Source organism: Aythya ferina, assembly GCF_964211825.1.
Source record: "Aythya ferina genome assembly, chromosome: 2".
In the NCBI taxonomy this organism is placed as follows: Eukaryota; Metazoa; Chordata; class Aves; order Anseriformes; family Anatidae; genus Aythya; species Aythya ferina.
The window spans coordinates 159,998,695-160,015,842 of record NC_140297.1 but is presented as its reverse complement, the minus strand read 5'-3'; the positions used below and the strand labels follow the sequence as shown (position 1 = coordinate 160,015,842).

Sequence of the window (17,148 nt, the reverse complement as noted above, 5' to 3'; positions counted from 1 at the left end):
AAAAAGAAAAAGCATTGGAAATGCTCAATTACAGTACCCGGGCTCCTGCTCGGAGCTGTCGCGTGCACTCGTGCTGGGGAGGTTAACTGCTCTTTGACATCATTTTGCTACATGGAAAATTCCAATTACACGGAGCCTGCCAAGGGCCGCGGCACAAACGGCAGCTCCGGGCTGCGGTGCTTCGTGGGGCAGTTTGTCAAGTGCTGTTGTCACCCTTCGAGCCGTGTCACCGAACTCCCGGGGCATCGAGTGGCTGCAGATTTCAAGCTCTTCCTTCCTTTTTTTTTTTTTTTTTTTTCCAAAACAAAGAGTTTTTCCAAAACAAGGGCCATTGGCTTGGAAACCACGAGCTCAAGTGTCGGCTTCTGCTGACGGATCCCGTGATGCTTTGCCTCCCTGATCTCAGCTCCTGCCAGCTCATGCTCTGCTTCCAGATGTCCTGCCTGACGTTAACTAGGACCGCGATGCTGCTGCTGGCTGCTCCAGGAGGGGAATTTTGCAGCTTTTCAACTTCCTTGCGTGAATTCTTCCCTTCGCACGTTTCACAGTTCTTTCATTCGTGGCGTTTCCCGTTTGGGCTTTGGCAGAAGAAGGGATCTGGCCGGTAACAGGACCTGTCTGCTGAAAAAGTCCCTGCACTGGGCAAGCCTGAGCAGACGCAGAGGAGAAAGTGTCGGGGAGTGGTGGCAGCAAGGGGGAAGATGCTGCAGGACAGCCGGCCCTGTGGATGCTCGCTGAGCCCAAAATGCCACGTGCATTTTATTTTGCACCAGCAAAACAACGCCTCCAAACCAGGAAGGAGCAAGACAAGAAGAAAAAGTCAACAATGATGGAAAGGGAGCCATAATGGGGTTGGGGAGAAGGGATGTGGAACAAAACCCAGCCCTTAGGTCAGTTATATCTAGGCTGGACCATGCCGGGACGGCGCACGCTGCAGGGACAGGTCTTTTCCTCACCCCTTCAATCCATCCCAGCTGTTTTGCTGCCTCTTAAATCGCTGTGATTTCAGAGATGCCATCCCATTCTTGCTCCGGAGGCACTTTTACTCCTGCCAGCACCACAGCAGCTTGGCTTTAGGATGGGTGTCCCTCTGAGCACCTCTTCGTGCTGTGCCTGGATGGATGTTAGCGACCGATGTCCACAGTCCTGTTCATATTGTGGTAGGTCCTGGGGAGCAGATAGATCCAAAATCCTAGAGAGCAGCCATCTCTAGGACTTCCTTGCTTCCCCGCCAGCCTTTTCCTGCCGGGAAGAAACGATAAAACAGCATCAAAAACCCTTGGTTTGGGCTGTTTGCAGCTTGGAGACAGAAAGACGCAAGCACCGCTCTGTGCGTTGGCTAAATTTCCCCCATTATTATTCCCCCTCACACATGATGCTCCGGCTGCATTGTCCTCCAGGTTTTAACGCCGGGGAGCTGGAATTTTTAAGGCTGCTTCCATCTGCAGCCAATTATAAAAAAAAAAGCCATCAAAAAAAGCTGTTTACAGGCTGTCGGCTCGGAGCGGCGTCGGAAAGCAGCCCCGCCACCTCCAGCGAGAAGTCGCGGGTAAGAGGTGCATGAAGGCAGCATGACATCGATCCAGCCTGTTAATCCTGCACCCCGGAGCTCTAACAGCTCCAGCAGAGCAAGATGCTTGGCTTTTGGGGCTCAGTTTGGGCTTTTGAGGCTCTCTTTTCCCCAGGAGGGGAATTCCCTGCTGGCACAGCAGCGCTTTGGGTTTCCAGCGAGGAGCCGCGCTCTCCGGAGAGAAGGATGCGAGCACAAGGAGATGGGAAGAGCAGGGCAAGGATGCACCAGGGGTTTTCTCTCTTGCCCAGCCGCTGTTCCCCGTGTCACCTGCTGTCCCCTGGCACCGGAGCAGAAGGGCTGGAGCAGAGGGCGCGAGACGAGCCCGGAGATATTTGAGAAGTTCAACCTGGGCAGGGCCCCGCTGGTGGAGCGGAGCCGGGAATGCCAAGCTGGACGGGACCACTGCTCCCCCCGTGGGGTCAGCGGGAGCTCGCCGGTCGGCCCAGTAACCCAGCTTCACCTTCCTCCCTCCCTCCCCAACCTCCTGCCAAGGGCGGTGATGGAAAATGTTCATTAACGGCATTCCCGGGGCTGAGCGAGGCTCTTCCACCGGCCCTGCCAGTTGCTGCCTCCTCCTTTGCCAGGTCCGGGCTAAAGAAGGCAGCGCTCTGCAGATAACCCTTGTTGCCTGACCCCTTCCCGCTGTGTGATGGGGCCGGGGGCCATTTAAGGCTTTTTGGGTGCTGAGCAGCACCTCGAATTTCACCCAGGGCTCCCTGGCAGCCAGGGAGGAGTCCCGGCCGCGGGGCTGCCAGCGGGCACTGTGCCATGGTCAGGCACCGCTGCTGCAGGCTGGAGGGGAAACCCCAGAACAGGGAGATGGTAGAAGGGGTTGGAACAGCAGAAGCACCCCCTGGGGCTCGTTCCCATCCCATTTCCATGGGGTGACCCCGCTCCATGGGGTGTCCCCACCGTGGTGGCATCACCCGGGCGCCCGACGCAGCCGCCGGCTTTCTCCCCGGGGGCGTTTTGGGGGGGGGTGCTCCGGGTTTTCTCTTGCCTGGAGAAAGGAGCCAGATGCTTTTTCGCTTTTTATGGCCCAACCTGCCCGTTGGCGGGGGTCCCGCGGGGTATAATTAGCCGCCCCGACAGGTGGAAGGGATCGGGTGGCTCCTGCCACCCCGCAGCCCCAGCGCTGCTTCACCCCGGCCGACACGCGGCGAGCAGCTTTACAGTAACCCCAACCCTCGCCTTCGCCTGCCTTTAGGGCATGGGGGGCACGAGGAAGAGAGCTCCCCCTTCCCTCCCATAAATAAATAGAGGGGGCTTTTCCACCCTCTCTTTTGAGCCTGGAGCCGAGGAGCTGCTTCCCCAGGACCCCGCGAGCTGCAAGCAATTCCCTGCCTCTCCCTGCAGCCCCGTGAGAGGAGGGCCAAGCGTGTTTGGCACGGAGAGCAGCGAGGAAAAGTCATTAGAAAACCGAGCCGGGGCCCCGAATTAGTCGCGGGCGGTTTGTTTTCTTAATATTAAGTCTGCCTTCGCCGGGGAGCCAGCGACCAGCTGGGGATGCTCCCGCTCCCACCGCAAGGTGTTAACGGGGATGGCGACGCACGTGGCACTGTCCCTTGGCCCCTCCAAGCTGATACGGGATGAAACAGCCACGTTTCCTGGCTTTTTCCCAAATCTGTGGTGTTCTCCATCATCCCTCGGTGTAGGGGCAGCAGTGCCAAGTGCATCCACGCGGCCCTTTGAGGCGAGGGCTCCTTTTCGCTGCCCTTCTCCTTCCCATGTCTGGTTTTGCATTGGACATCACCCGGGTTGAGGGGTTTGCTCTCCAGATCCTAACATTTTGGGAAAAAATGACCCGAAAGCTGTCCTCTTGGTGCCTTTTCCAAGTACTTGCTGGTGGTCCACAACTTCGGCAGCCGGAGGTTTTTGCAGCACCGCGAGTTGGGAGGAAGGCAGGGAGAAAAGGAAAGCTGTTTTCCCAAACTTCCCTCAATTTTAGCGTGTTTTCTCGATTTGCTGAGATATTGGCTGCTTAACCAGGGCGAGAGAAGCTTTGGGTGCTGGAGGAGGTGATTTTCATGCACTCACTCTTGCAGGGCGCTCTAAAGATAAGATTTAATGACCCTACCAGCTCCTGAGAGCTGGCACCAAGCACAGAGCGGATTTTGCCCAGTTGTGTGCTTCTCCAGCACCCATCCGTGGGCAAAAATAGGATTTTATTTTAAAAAATAGAGCAGTGCTAAACTCTGGGCACTATTTGGAGAAGCTCAACTTTCGGATTACGCGTTGGGTTAGCGATTTACTTGCTGCAACCTCCTGGCAGCTCATAGAAATAGAGGAGGGGAGCGCAGGGAGATGTTTCTATGAATTTTCCACGTCTGGCTTGATCCCTGCGGGGCTTTTCCCCGATTCTTCCACCCCCGCAGAGCCGCTGTCCGTGTGTCTGTCCAGATCCCAGCCCTCCTGCTGCGTTGGCGACCTCCCCGGCCTCCAGCAGATGAGCTCCTCGCTCCGCCGCCGACGTCGGTGTTCCCTTGGGGCCACCGAGCTGCCAACCCCGCTGCCCTTTTGAGCGGGGACCCCTCGGTCTGCCACCGCTCCGGCGGCTCAGCGGGGCTGCCGCCACGTCCCCGAGGTCACCGCAGGGGGCTGGTCCCAAATGGCTTCACTTTGAGGGTATTCAAAGGGCAGGAGCCCCGTGATCCATGATTTTGCCCTGCAACCCCTTGCTGTGTTTCTCTGCCCATGGATTTATCCGCTTTTCCCCCAAACCCAGGCAAAATTTTGGCGTCTGAGCTGCCCGGGAGCGAGGAGGTTTTGCAGTGCGGGCGTTCAGGTGAGACGGGAGCCACGCAGAGAAAAAAGGAGCTGGATGTCTCAGGGATTAAATCACATCCAGAGCTGCCTCGTCTGCCCTGCCAGCATCTCTTCAATCATTTCCCACTGCCAAAAAGTGCCCCAAAAGTCCCCAAATCCCGGGGAGTGCTGCGGATTTCCCTCTCCTTGTGAGGATTTCGGGAGGAAGACGTCGCCACACTTCTTAACATCTCCCTCTTTTTCTTTTCCCTGGCAGTGCAAGAAGAAGCACACCCTGGTTTGCCCAGACTTCGCCAAGAAGGGCGTCTGCCCCCAGGGCGCCCGCTGCAAGCTGCTGCACCCGCGGAAGAAACGTCAGCCCCGAGGGGACAGCGCTGATCCCCCCTCCAAGTGCCAGCGGCTCTGCGAGGAGATGGGCAGGTAGGAAAGGAGCAGAAGGTTTGGGGATATGTCCGTGGCCTCTGGGGTTTCTGCAGCCCTTCCTCCTGGAGATGGAGGAGCCTTGGTGGTGAATCCACTGCAGAAAACCCATCTGACAGAACGGGGGCAAGAGGAGGGCTGGGGTGGTGCTAATTCCTCGCAGCCCATGGGCAGGTCTCGCCCTACCCATCTCCGTCACTGTCACCCGCTTTAAGCATACCAAAAATTAAAACCCAGCTGAAACGTGGGTTTTAAAAGCCCCCCAACCTTTCTAAAAGTCCTGGTTAGCAGGAGGAGGAAAGAGCAGCTTGCCTGCTTCGCCCCTCCGCAGCAGGATGGGGTGGATTTGGGACGGCACGAGGGACCCTAAAAGATGCTCCCGGCCTCGGTGCCGGCTGGGTCCTGGTCCCCATCCCAGCCCTGCCTTGTATGGTCGCGGAGGGGACGAGCTCTCAGCAGGCTCTGGACTTATCCCGGGTGACAGAAGAGCCTTGGAATGACACCCAGCTCACATCCCCCGTGTGAATGAGGTGTAAAATAGCTCCTTGCTCTTTTTAGGTAAGAAGGCATGAGCGCGGGGCATCCTGCGCCCGTTCCCGGCCCCGGCTCGGTTCCTGGCATATCCTGCACGGGGAAGGGAGCACTCCCCTTGCCAGCTCGAAGAGTTTGAAAGCTGCCCGAGAGGTTTTTCCTTTATTAGCACCGTCACCAGAGATGTCAAAGCAAGCCTGACTGTCACGTTAGCTGGGCTCGCAAGAAATCAGAGACAAGAGGCAGCCCGGGATGGAGCCCGAGGATCCTCCGCGTACCCAGCGGTTCTCCTCAGCTTCTTCCCGTGCCCGCGATGCTGAGTGCTTCATTTTTCATTAGTAATCTTTGCATTTTGCCAGGAACCACCCAGCTCAGCCCTGCGATGACGGGGAAGTGCCCGGCCCCTCCGGCGCGGAGCAGGATGTGAAGTTTTGGAGAGACGCGGACGCCTCGCCAAGCAGCCGGCTCCAAAAATTGCCCTCCTTCATCTCCCTCCTGTCCTCCGCCTCCCCCGGGGACGAGGGCTGCAAAGTGGAGAGGGACGAGGACGAGCCAGATGACGAGCCAGGTAGGAAGCTCTGCACTGGTTTTGCCCCGCACTGCCCCGGTTCATTGAGTGGCTTTTCCCGTGTGTTTTTATGGGATCGGTGGGTTTTATGGGTCCCCAAACCAGTTTACTGGGAGCCCAAACTGGGATGACGACTGGGACTCGCATCTCTGTACCCACAGGGGCAGCAGCCCCGATACTGACCAATTCTCTCAGTGCTCCTGAAATCACACCATAGGATTTTGGCCCCACCTTTTATCTTCGGTGGCTTCCTCCTTACCCTATAAATTACCCAATGATGGATCCAGTCTTGTTCCCATAACCCCAGCAGACCCAGGTAGGAGGGAGGAGGTCTCAGGGGGGTGCGGTGATGCCTTGCCCTACTGCTGGACCCACAGAAGGCCGTGGTCTCCGGACCTCCACGAAAAAAACTCAGTTTTAGGATGAGCAAAACTCGGTACGCTTGACAGCGAGCAGCTCCCGCCTTGACATTTTAAATTTGGGGTAAAACTTAAGGAAACGTTTCAGCTGATTGACCTGACTGTGAAAAAAACAAAAAGCAGGAGGGAATCGGTGAAGCAAGAGCCAAAGGAAAGGAAAGCAGGGAAGGAGTTGCAGATGTCTGTAAAAGGATCTGATGAGGAAGCAGTTTCCCTGCCAGGGGGATGCAGCCATCGGGCACCCAGGTTTGCCTCTGCCCGGTGTTGGGATGCGTTTGGTGATTAAAAGCTCATCCTAACACACCGAGGGACCAAAGGGGAAAATGATAAGCAGAAACGAGAGAAAAGGAGCCCTGGCCACCAACAGGTTTCATCCTGGTCATCCCAGGAGGGCGCAGGATGAGGCTGCTGGTGGTGCTAGAGGATCTAAATGATTCACCGTGCCCAAATCACCTATAAAGCCAGGAGTGAGGGTATATTTGGGTGGGTTAGGATGGGTCCTCACATGGCTCCGGGTGTCTGCGATGCGGTTTTGGGATCTGTGCCCTCCCCGAGGGGCGGCTCTGCCCGTAACGGGGGGCGCGGCGCTAATATTCAGTTCCTGCTTGCAGACCCTGAGGGTGACACGCAAATTGGTGGGGTAGGAAATCAGGAGGAGGACAGGTGGTTATTACGGAGTGATCTGAATGGCTTGGTTAAACGCTCACAATTTCAGAAAATGCCCTTTGAATACTGGAAAATAGGGGAGGAAAGGAGGAAAGGCACGTGCAGGAGGGAAGGTGCCGGTGGGGCAGGTGTTTGGGGATGACTTTTAGGGTCCAGCTTTTTAGGCTCACCGTGATCTTAAAGGGGTCTCAGTGCACGTCCACAGCCTTGGGATGTATAAAAAGGGGATTGGAAAAGGAGGGAGGAGGTGCTGAGCTCGATGCTGTCCTCACATGGGGACAGACCCACCGTGAGTCCCCAGATGGAGACCCCGGTGCCTGGGACGAGCTCCTGGACATCTCTCGGTGCCTCCCCATCCTTCGTCACGTTTCGTTCTCAGGGCAGGGGCAGGAGGGAGCGCGAGCATCGTGCAGGTAATGGGCTCCTCCATATTTCACCTCCCAGTTAAATAGCCTGCGCTGGAGCCTAACTGGCCTCCCCGCGCTAATTGTCAGCGAGCGCACCAATGCAAACCATTCCAATCGAGTGCTAATTTAATTAGAAAGCACCCATTTTAGTTAATTTGTTCGAGAAGATCACGGAAAACTCCTGGAGAGAACAGATGTTCCCCTCTCCCCCGATGAACATTCAGGGGTTTGTAAATGGCTCCACTCAGCCTTGTTTAGGAGAGAAAAGAGGATTTTATAGCTGCAAACGACCCTTTCTGTAAACATTTTACAGCTCTCTGCACGTTTGAGTGACGATAAACCCCTAGCAACTCGGCGGGCTGCAAATTTGCGACCATACGGCTATCATTTTATTGTCATATTTCACGGTCGTAACGTTAATGGAAGATGCTCGCTACAGTCTTTTTTAACGGCTCCGCTGAGCACGCTCAAAAACGCTTTGGCTTTGGAGGAATTCATCGAGGTGCAGCGCTTCCAGTTTTGTTTACAGCTTTCACTTCTGGAGGAATCACTTGGAGAACACAAATCCTCGCCGCCGCCCTCCCTGCCCGAACCCGCGCCGTGCTCGCTGCCGCCGGGGCTGATCCCGATCCCGTTTCGCCCTGCTGCAACCCCATGGGGCTGGACCCCGGTGTGAACACCTCCTGCTCCCAGCCCACATTTGGGGCTGGTTCCCCCATGCAAATCCTCGTGGTGGGATGCCTTGGGGAGGGTCTCCACCACCTGCAGCATCACCTTCAGCGCTTCTCCTGCCGGCGCGCGCTGTTTGCCCCAAATCTCTGCGTTTTGGCGGCTGGACGAGGCAGATGAGAGCCAGCCCTTTGGGTCGACGTGGCAAAAAATGCCCCGAAACCCTACAGAAAGCATCTTTGGGGCTGGTGATGGAAGGCTCGGGTGCGAGGGGGGTGTCCCAGGGAGCCAGCATCCTGCCAGCGTTGACCCCAACAGGACCAAGTCGTTTCTCCTCTTGGTAGGGTCTTGTTATCCATTATCGTGGATAAAATACCAGGAACTCTCTTTTTAGTGTTGTCCCAAGCATCTCCTCATGGTCCAACCCTCTTGGTGGCCTCCACTCGCTCCAGTACGTCCCCATCTTTCTGTAAGGGGGACCCTGAGGGCTCCAGGTAGATATCAAAGAGGTTTATTACAACGCCAGCAAAACCCCGAAAAGTACCACTAATGAAACGTTTATTGCACGCCTTAGCGCTGAACTTGGACTTCTTCCTGATAAAGCTGAAGCCTTTTGTTTACCCAGGGAAACAATTTTTTATGCCCTGGCTTATATCGATCCGTTATTCCTTGGGAACTTCCACCGAGGGTCTGGCTCCTCCTGCAGCTACCGAAGGCAGCAATTATTTGAGGGCAGGTCGTTGAAGAACGCAATTCCCCGTTAACCTGCTCTTCTTCGGCCAAAAATAAATAAATAAATAACCAGTTCTTTGGCCAAAAAAATGACCAAAAAAAACCAATTCTCTGTCTTCCATCCCAGTTACCTCCAGGATTTTTCTGGGGATCTGAGTCCTGGCTGGTGGCGGCGCAGAGGTCTTGGCTCTCCTGGTGGGGGTCATTGCCCCTTTTTGGAAGGACCTTGGCCATGGGGAAGTGATGAGGCAGTGGCCGTACATCTGGTCTGCTTCTGTGGCTTCTTCTTTGGTTGAGGCCACCTCCGTGGTGTCTTCTTTGGGTGGGATCACCTCCCAAAATGGGCTCTGCCTCTCCTGCTAGCAACTCCCCAAATCTTTGGGCAATAACTCCCCAAATCTTTGCTCTACCCCTGCTTAGGGGCGAGAAACTCAACGAGAAACTCAAACCGGTGGATCATCTAATAGGGGACATGGGATGGAGGACAGTAAGTTGGCTCAGGACACCTCATGGACACCGAAGCATGCACCTGGCTGGGTCATCCACCAGTTTGGGAGAGGTGAGGAGATCGATGGAGAGCTGAGGAAAGGTTTTGACCCCACGGAATGGCTCATCTCCTTTCTTTGGGGTCTTCTGCTCCGGTAGGATAATTTAAGAGGGTCTGGATGGCGAGCTGAGCACGAGCAGGAGAACCCATCTTCCTTCCTGCTGCTGCTCATCTCGTGGTTATCATCCAGCAAGGCTCAGGAGGAGCTCAGACCTTCGTGGGACCTTCCTGGATCTTCTCCTGGCACTTAGCAGATCTTCCCCGTGACGGTGAGCGGCGCGATGCTGCTGTGCACACCCGGCTCTCCTGCTCCTCACCAGCCCCGGGCTGCTGCACGCCCCGTCGGGCAGGCAGTTTAATTAGAGAGCCTCCAAACTCTTTCATAACCGAATTAACAAACCTCTAACCTAATTGCTTTCCTCATGCCAAATGGATCGAGCTGCAGGTAGCGAGCTTTCCCGGTAACGTGCCGGCTCTCCTCGAGTCCTTAGCAATCCCATCTCCTCCTCCCGAGCCAGCAGGTGCTGGGTTTGGGGACCCAAAAGCACTGAGGGTTTGGGGGCTGTTTGAGGGTGGTCCCCGCAGCAGGACACCCTTGGGTTGTTCTCATCCATCCTGTTTTATCCATGTGCTGACTTCAGGCATCCGTCTCCTGGTCCTGGATGCTCCCAGCTGAGATGGAAGGTCCGAGAGTTAAGAAACTCCACTGATGTTTATTTAATTCCCTTCTTGCAAAGCGGCCAATTTATTCGAAACTTCCAGTAAAGCTGATGAGCGCCGTGACTTTTTTCTAATTGGGCTCTCCGTCTGAATCAGAATCGCCCTTTCTCATCCCACACTTGAAAAAAAAAAACCCTTTCTGATTCACTCCCTGCCCGCACCTCGCTGCCTGCACGTTTCCAATCCTCTTTCCTTATCGATTGATCGGCAGGCGAGGTTCAGACCTGCCAAGTCTCTCTTGTTTTCCTGAAATCTGCTGCTTCCATATTAATTTTCTACCCGTTTTTTAGGGTCTCATCCTCCTGGGACTGAGGGTCTGGAGACCAGGGCTTTCAGACTTTGCTTAGGATTTCTGAAGACCCTTCTCGTTCAGGCTGCCATTCGACAGCTCTGTCATTTACTCCCTGAATTATTTAATGACCCGAAAGCTGGAGATGGAAGGACCCTTGATGATGACGAGATGATGAAATCCCATCTCCTTCAGCTTGGCAGGATAGGGCAGATGTTCAACATACCATACTCTGTGTTTTGTAGGGGTTGGGAGGCAGCCCTGGTGTTGTCTTTGAGGATAAAAACTTGATATTAGGTGGCAGGAGAGGGCCCCCTCCTGCCCAGGCACCTTCTAGCTAAATTAAAAACGTGAGGAGGAGTGGAGAAAGTTGGAGAGTGCTGCAGACACCCTTCGTGAAACCATCAAAACCCCCCAGCAAGCTGCTTTTTTCCATCTGAAAACCCGTTTCTTGGAAATTCTGGGGCTTAGCCCTTGCTGCCGGCCTTTCTATCCCTGCTTTTGTCCTTGGGCTTTGCAAAAAAAGGAAAAAAAAAAAAAGGCCTCCCTCAGCCCAAGTTCCTCCGGAGCTGACTCAGCGGCAGGAAAAAAAAGCTGCTCCGGAGGCAGCTTCAGCCTCCGGGCTCCCCTCAAGTCACCGGGGAGCAGAAAAAGGGATATTTATCCTGGAAGGGTGAAAAAAATACACGTGGGATTTGGGGGAGAAGGGCAGGAATTTCTCCACCTGGGCCGTGCGTGGGCAGGGAGGTGCCGGGATGCGCCGCGGCGCCCCGAGCATCCCCTTCGCTCCCCGCCGCTCCCGTCTGAGTATCTGGGAGGCTGACGAAGCGCAGCTCTCCTGCTAATTGCAGCCCTCTCGTTAGCCTGGATTTGGAGAGGAGGCATCCCTACAACAGCCAGCTCTCTGGCGAGGCTTTGATGGAGGAATTTGGAAAATCGTTCGCGAGCTTTTGCCGTGCTCTCCCATCTTCCCCGCATCCCATCGCTTCGGGATTTGGGCACCTTCCAGCGGCTGCACGGTCCCCGTGGATGCAGGACACCTCCTGCCGCCATCGTTTACCCCAGCTGCCTCCCAGCCTCACAAATCGGGGGGAAAAAAATCATTTTTCAGCACTCAACAGCGAGCAGGGAGGGGATTTGGGGACAGAGAGCAAAGCCACCTCCTTTTGTCCCCCGTCCCGGGGGATTCCCCGCTGGCAGCGTCCCTCCAAATCCCCTAAAACTCCCCCGTCCCATTCTCCCCCTTCCCTCGGCATCTGGCTGAGGCGGATTTTGTCTCACTTGGTGGGTGCAGCTGGAGCCGCTCGGCGAGGATGCGTCTGGGGGAAGGCCGGCTTTTATTGAAAAATCTAATGGTGCCACCTGAAGCGTGATTTACTGCCGTGTCCACTCCTCGGACTTGATAATATATTTCTATTAGATTTCCTCCTCTTCACTCCCTTCTCCCGGCGAAGAGTGGCAAGTTTCTCCGTCTGCCTGACACCTTCTTCGGCTTAGGCAAAATAAATGTTGATTTTCATCAGAAGTAAGAGCGCTGGAAGTCCTAATTCTCCGGCGAGGCTGACAAGCTCAGCAAAAGCGGCTCGGCTCGGCGCGGAGGGCTCGTGCACCAGCCCCGCGCCTCTCCTCGGGAGCGCTTCAATCATCGTAATGAAAAAGGGGCTTCTTCGCCCGGCTTTCGCTAACTAGAAATGATATACCTGGGTTCCTGGAAGATGGATTGTGTCGCTCCCGAAACGCAGAGGGGGTGGAAGGGAGGGAGGGAGGGAGGAGAAGGGAGGGAAGGAGCGGAAGGCGCGCGAGATGCGCCCCGAGATTGATCGCGCCATTTGCAGGATCCGCCGTGCGCAGAGGCAGAAAATGGAGTTGGGTTTGCGGGGCCGACGGCGTGCCGAGGTTCCCCCCCGGCCCCTTTCCACGGGCAGCATCTCCTCTACCTGAAATCGGAGGTGAGAAACCGGCCCCGATTCGCCTGGCTGCCCTTTTTACAACCCACCGTGATTTTATTCCGTCACCGCCGCCTCGTCTTTCCACCTTCATGGTGATTTTTTGGAGGAAGACTTTAAAAACCAGAGCTCAGCTCCATGGATAGGATAGAACAAAATTCTATAATTGTGGGATTTTAGGAAAATCAGAGCTGGGCTCTGTGCAACCTCCTACAGGAGACAGGGAGTTAATTGTGGTCTATGTAGAAATCAGCTTTGGGTTTGTTTCTTTCCTTTTTTTTTTTTTTTCCCTCTCCCCCCAAAGAAATCTGGATTTCTCCTTCCGTAACAATATTTGCTTTGAATTGCAGAGCGTGGGCTCTCGTGCCGCTTGTAGGAAAATGAGCTAAGGACGTTTCGTCGGGGGAATTGAGCCGTTTGTAGGGTTCCCCTCGGACTGGGGCTGCAATCCTCGCGGGGCAGCGATGGGGAGACGCTGGTCGTCCCCTATCAGGCTGCTTGGGCAGCAGCCCCGCTCCTCTGCTACCATTTCCCATGGGATTATAGCACCCATATCCCTAATTTTAGGGATGCTGGGGTCACCTGGAAAATCAGGAGAGCCCTGAGAGGCTCGGCGGGGTGCGGGTGGCTCGTGCCGCCGCTCCTCGAACCGCATTAGGGTGACTGATGGCCGCGGCCGTCGCGGCTGCTCTGCAGCCCTCTGATGTATGGGTGTTATATTAAGGGTGGAAAGGTGCTAAATGAGCCCTCTTTATTTTACATAAATTAGCTCCCGAGCCATGTATCACTGCCACGGCGCCCGGCAAGTTGGGTTACCCAAGTTTAGAAGGGCAGAAGAGCTCGCCGACGCGACCCGACGTATCCCCGCCGAGGGGACGTGGTGCTCGTGGGCTTCCCGGTGCTCGGATCGGCTTGGGGACACCCCTTTTGTAGGATTTCTGCAACGGGGGTGCTTTGGATGGCCAAAGAGATTAACAGGGGTCAAACCAGAGCCCGCTGTGTGCTGCTTATTCTCCAGTTTTATGACCAAAACGCCTGGGCGAGGTTTGGGCTGGGTCCTCTCCGTCTCCTCCTCTCTGCTCTCCTAAAATCCCAAATGCTTTTGAAGTCCCAAATGAGAAGGGACTTCTCCGGGTGGAGAACTTGGTGAAGTTTGGGCTCTGTAGGGGCATCTGGGACCCTTTTATAGGGGCAGCGGGCACGGGGAGGCAGGGTTTGCTTTCCTCCCCACCCATCCCTCGTTGCTTCTTTGCTTCCAGCTGTTCCTCGCATCTGGCGGGCACCCAAAAAAGCGTTTTTTTCCCCTGCTTTTTCCAAGGGCTGGATGGGAAACGGTGCTGGGGGGACTCAACCCCGTGGGGACTCCCTCTGGGAGCAGGGCAGCAGCTGGAAGCTGAGAGCGGAAAGTCCCCGTGAAAACCAAAGCGGAGCTTGCCGGCGGCGGCGTAAATCCCCCCCGGGGGAGGAAGCTTCGCCTTCTCCACCTCCTCCCCGCTCCGAAACAGCAAAAAATCCTCGCCCAGAGCACCTGGAGGGGATGCTCGGGGTGGCTGAGCTTTCATCCCCCCTCCCCAAATCTCGGCGTCCTGGGGACGGGGCCCGGCCGCCAGCAGCAGCGCCGTTCCCAAGCGAATCCCCAAACCCTCCCGGCCTCGAGGCACCAGAATTGGGATTTGCCACGGCCTCGTCACCTCCAGGTGGCAAAAACCCATCGGCTCTGCACTCCCCCAACCCCCCTGGGTGGGTTTTGTTTCTCGTTTTTCCCTCTGCTGCCTCGGATTTGGTGATGGGCGGTTCGGATGCGTGCTCCGGGTGCCTGGACAGGTTGTGACACCCACCTTATGCTGCAATAGGAAGATTTAACCTTTTTTTTCCCCATAACTTCAGGATTTTGCAGCGATTCAGTATTTGGTGGTGGGAAGGGACCTGTGCACATCATCCCTTGCTGGGGGCTGAGGATGCTCGGAGGGGTTTGGGGAAGCTGCAAGCTCCATCCCAGCCACGAGAAAACATCTGGCGGTGAAACACGGCCCCGGGAGAGGGGACAAATCCGCACCAGGAGGCTGGGGACATTTTTGGGGAGCACAACCGGGCTGAGCACCACGGGGGGACACTCATGTCCTCGAAGTTGGGCTGGCAGGGCCGTGGTGGAGCAGCGCCCAGCACGGAGCCAGAAAATCCTCGCCGGAGCCAATTTCGGCTGCGCTCTCAGTTTCGGGGGCACGGCCACCTTTGAGGGAGGAGGAGTGGATGACATTCTCCCGATTTCTCCCTTTTTTTTTTTTCCTCCCAGCTGGCACCAAGTGGAAAAGGACCTTGTCATGGGCGGCCTCGCGGGACCCCGAAAACGCCTCTCAGGAGGAAGGTGGTGGCAGAGGTGAGCTTATCCCCCTCCAGAGGTGGAGCACGAAGCCGGGGCGCCGTGGGACACCTTCCACCTTTATTTTTTCTTTCCTCCTTCCAGGCAAACAGCTACAGATCAAGCCCCGGCTGTGAGCGTTGTCCCCGCGGCAGCCGACCAGCTCAGGAAAAGCCAAAACCAGGCTTCACCGCCTGGCACCTACCTCAGGACCCCGTGCCGGGACGTGGCACCCCCTTTTTTTGCGTTGAGTTTTGGGATGTGGTTTGGCCAGGGAGCCCGGCAGCGGCGCGGAGGGAGCGGCGCCCAGTCCGTGTGGCTCAGGGAGGTGGTTTTGTTGAAGCTGTTATTTTTTTTTTTATTATTTTCCCAATAAATTTTCTTTTAAGGTGGTTTATTTAAGGCTGAAGGGCACGCGGGCGCTGCTCGGATGCGGGACCCGAGCACCCTGCGGTCGTCCACGGCCACATGCCCACCTCCAGGTTTGGGACAACAAGCCTGATGGTCTCAAGTCATCGTGGTGAGATGTAGCAGGGCGTAAAGCCCCCGCCTGGCTCGGCTTTCCCAAAATCACAGCCCACCTGCATCCATCCTGCTCCGTCCCTTCTCTTTAGGAGTGTTTGGAGCGGAGCCACGTGCCAGGCATCACCACGGGCCAATTCCCTCGCAGCACGCCCGTCCCAGCGGGGTTTTTGCTCTTTTGGAAGACCCCAACCAGCTCTTTTGGGGTTTTGTGAATCCGGACAGGAGCAAATCAAGCCTCCAGGCTGGTAGGAAATAACCCCGGGACCGCAGCTGCTCCACGCATCGTGGGCGCATCCTAAATGTTGAGCCGTTGTCCCTGCTGTGGTGTGCATCTAATATCTCACGGCATGGGTGTGATGAGCTGTGCAAATCTCAGCTCCTGGCGGCCGCTTGCTGGCCAGCCAGTGCTGTGGGGCTTTTTTTTTGCATCCGTGGGTTTAATTTCAGCCCCAAATTCAGTTTGCTTTCGGCCTCTCGGGTGCGATTTTGAGGACGGGGAGGCAGGATTTGCCCACCCGCTGTCCCGAAACAGCAGCCCCCGGGGGCAAACTCGATCTAGGAGCCCTTTGGGGAAGAGGCAGGGCTGCACAAAGCAGGGCTGCCTGCCCCGTGGGGACATTTTCCTGGCTCTGCCTGCCCGTGCCAAAATATTTGTGCACCAAACCCCTTTTTGCTCGCTCCCCACGCACGCAGCACCCTTCGCCCTGCTGCTGGCAGAGCTCGGCCGCTTTCTTTACACCCCCGAGCCCCTCCTCGGCGTTTCCAACCCGGAGCCAGCTTCAGCAGGCACGGGGGGGTGAGCTCAGGGGGTGCTCGCTGTCCCCGGGGAGCTGGCACCCAGCTGGGCTCGGCCGTGGGGTGGGCGACGAAGCCACCGCGCCGCAGCGGGCTCAGCTGCAACCGCGGCTCCGGCAAGGCTGACGGCTGCGTTTTCACCCCCTCCACGATCCCAAAGGGGGGTTCACATCCCCGAACGAGCTGGGTGAGTGCACCCCACCGACATGGGGTTGTTGTCACCCCATCCACACCCCGCCTAATTCCTTTTTGGGGTCGCGGGATTTATGGCAGGAAACCTCCCCCCCCCCAATCCCGGTCACGTTTCGCCCCAAGTGCCTGGCGCACGGCTCGGGGCATGGCAAACCACCGAGGGCCCTATTAATTAATTAATGCCTGTCACCTCCCTGGGTTCCTCGTTATGGGCAGCCAGGGGGTTTAATGCCACGTGGAGGCCAGCTGGGGGTGGCCGTGTCCCCAGCATCCCCCCTGGTGTCCCCCCTCCTCGGTGCGGCGGGCAGCGCACGGCGTGTGTACGGAGCTCTCCTCGCCCCGAGCTGTTTTTAATAAAGATGTCATCCCGCCCCCCTCCCCACCTCGTTACCTCCACGTCTTTTATTAACCTGTGCGTTTTGATATTTAAATAAAGGAGTTCCTGCCTGGAAAGCAGCGCTCGTCTTTCAGCGACGTGGGGTTTTGGGGGTGGTTGTAGGGGGGGAAACAGGCACAAATCCCCCTCTTGGCAGAGGGGCTGCACCCCCAAAACCCAGATCTTCCAGCGTTTGGTTTTTAAATTGGCTGAAAAAACCTCCAGGAGGGGTTGGCCAGGGAAAGGTGTTTTTATTTTTTCCCATTTTCTAAAAAAAAAAAGCCGTTTTTTCTTCATGTGGTGCCCGGTGGTGTCGTGTCAAAAACCGAAATTCACCCCAAATCACCCTAGAGGACACGGCGAAGTCCCCGGGGGTGGCCAGCGAGGGGTGACAGTGGCCGAGGAGCTTTGGCAGCTCCGGTACCATCCCCAGCCCAGGGGCACGAGGCTGCAGCCCCCATTACCGAGCAGGCTAACGAGGATTAAAGCTCGCACCAAAATAATTAAGCGAGGCAAAAGCTCCGAGAGCCCGAGAGCCCCGGCTCTGCCGCCCACCGGCGCCTTCCCGGGGAATATCCTAATTTATTTCCGGCTGTCATTAAACCGCTGCTGTGGGGTGATTGATTTTCAAACAGGGATAAACGCGGC

The 17,148-nt window shown here is 56.4% G+C and overlaps 1 protein-coding gene across 16 annotated transcripts in view; it reads left to right on the top strand.

The window, feature by feature from the left end:
• Positions 1-16,577, top strand: part of ZC3H3 (zinc finger CCCH-type containing 3) — a 120,799-nt gene extending 104,222 nt beyond the window's left edge. For all 16 annotated transcript variants that reach the window (XM_084508500.1, XM_084508506.1, XM_084508511.1 and 13 more), the window contains 4 exons: positions 4,596-4,759; positions 5,650-5,858; positions 14,547-14,630; positions 14,718-16,577. In XM_084508500.1, coding sequence (XP_084364626.1) covers positions 4,596-4,759; positions 5,650-5,858; positions 14,547-14,630; positions 14,718-14,749 — 489 coding nt within the window. In that variant the 3' untranslated portion in view covers positions 14,750-16,577. The remainder of the gene's footprint in view (positions 1-4,595; positions 4,760-5,649; positions 5,859-14,546; positions 14,631-14,717) is intronic.
• Positions 16,578-17,148: the final 571 nt, after the last annotated feature.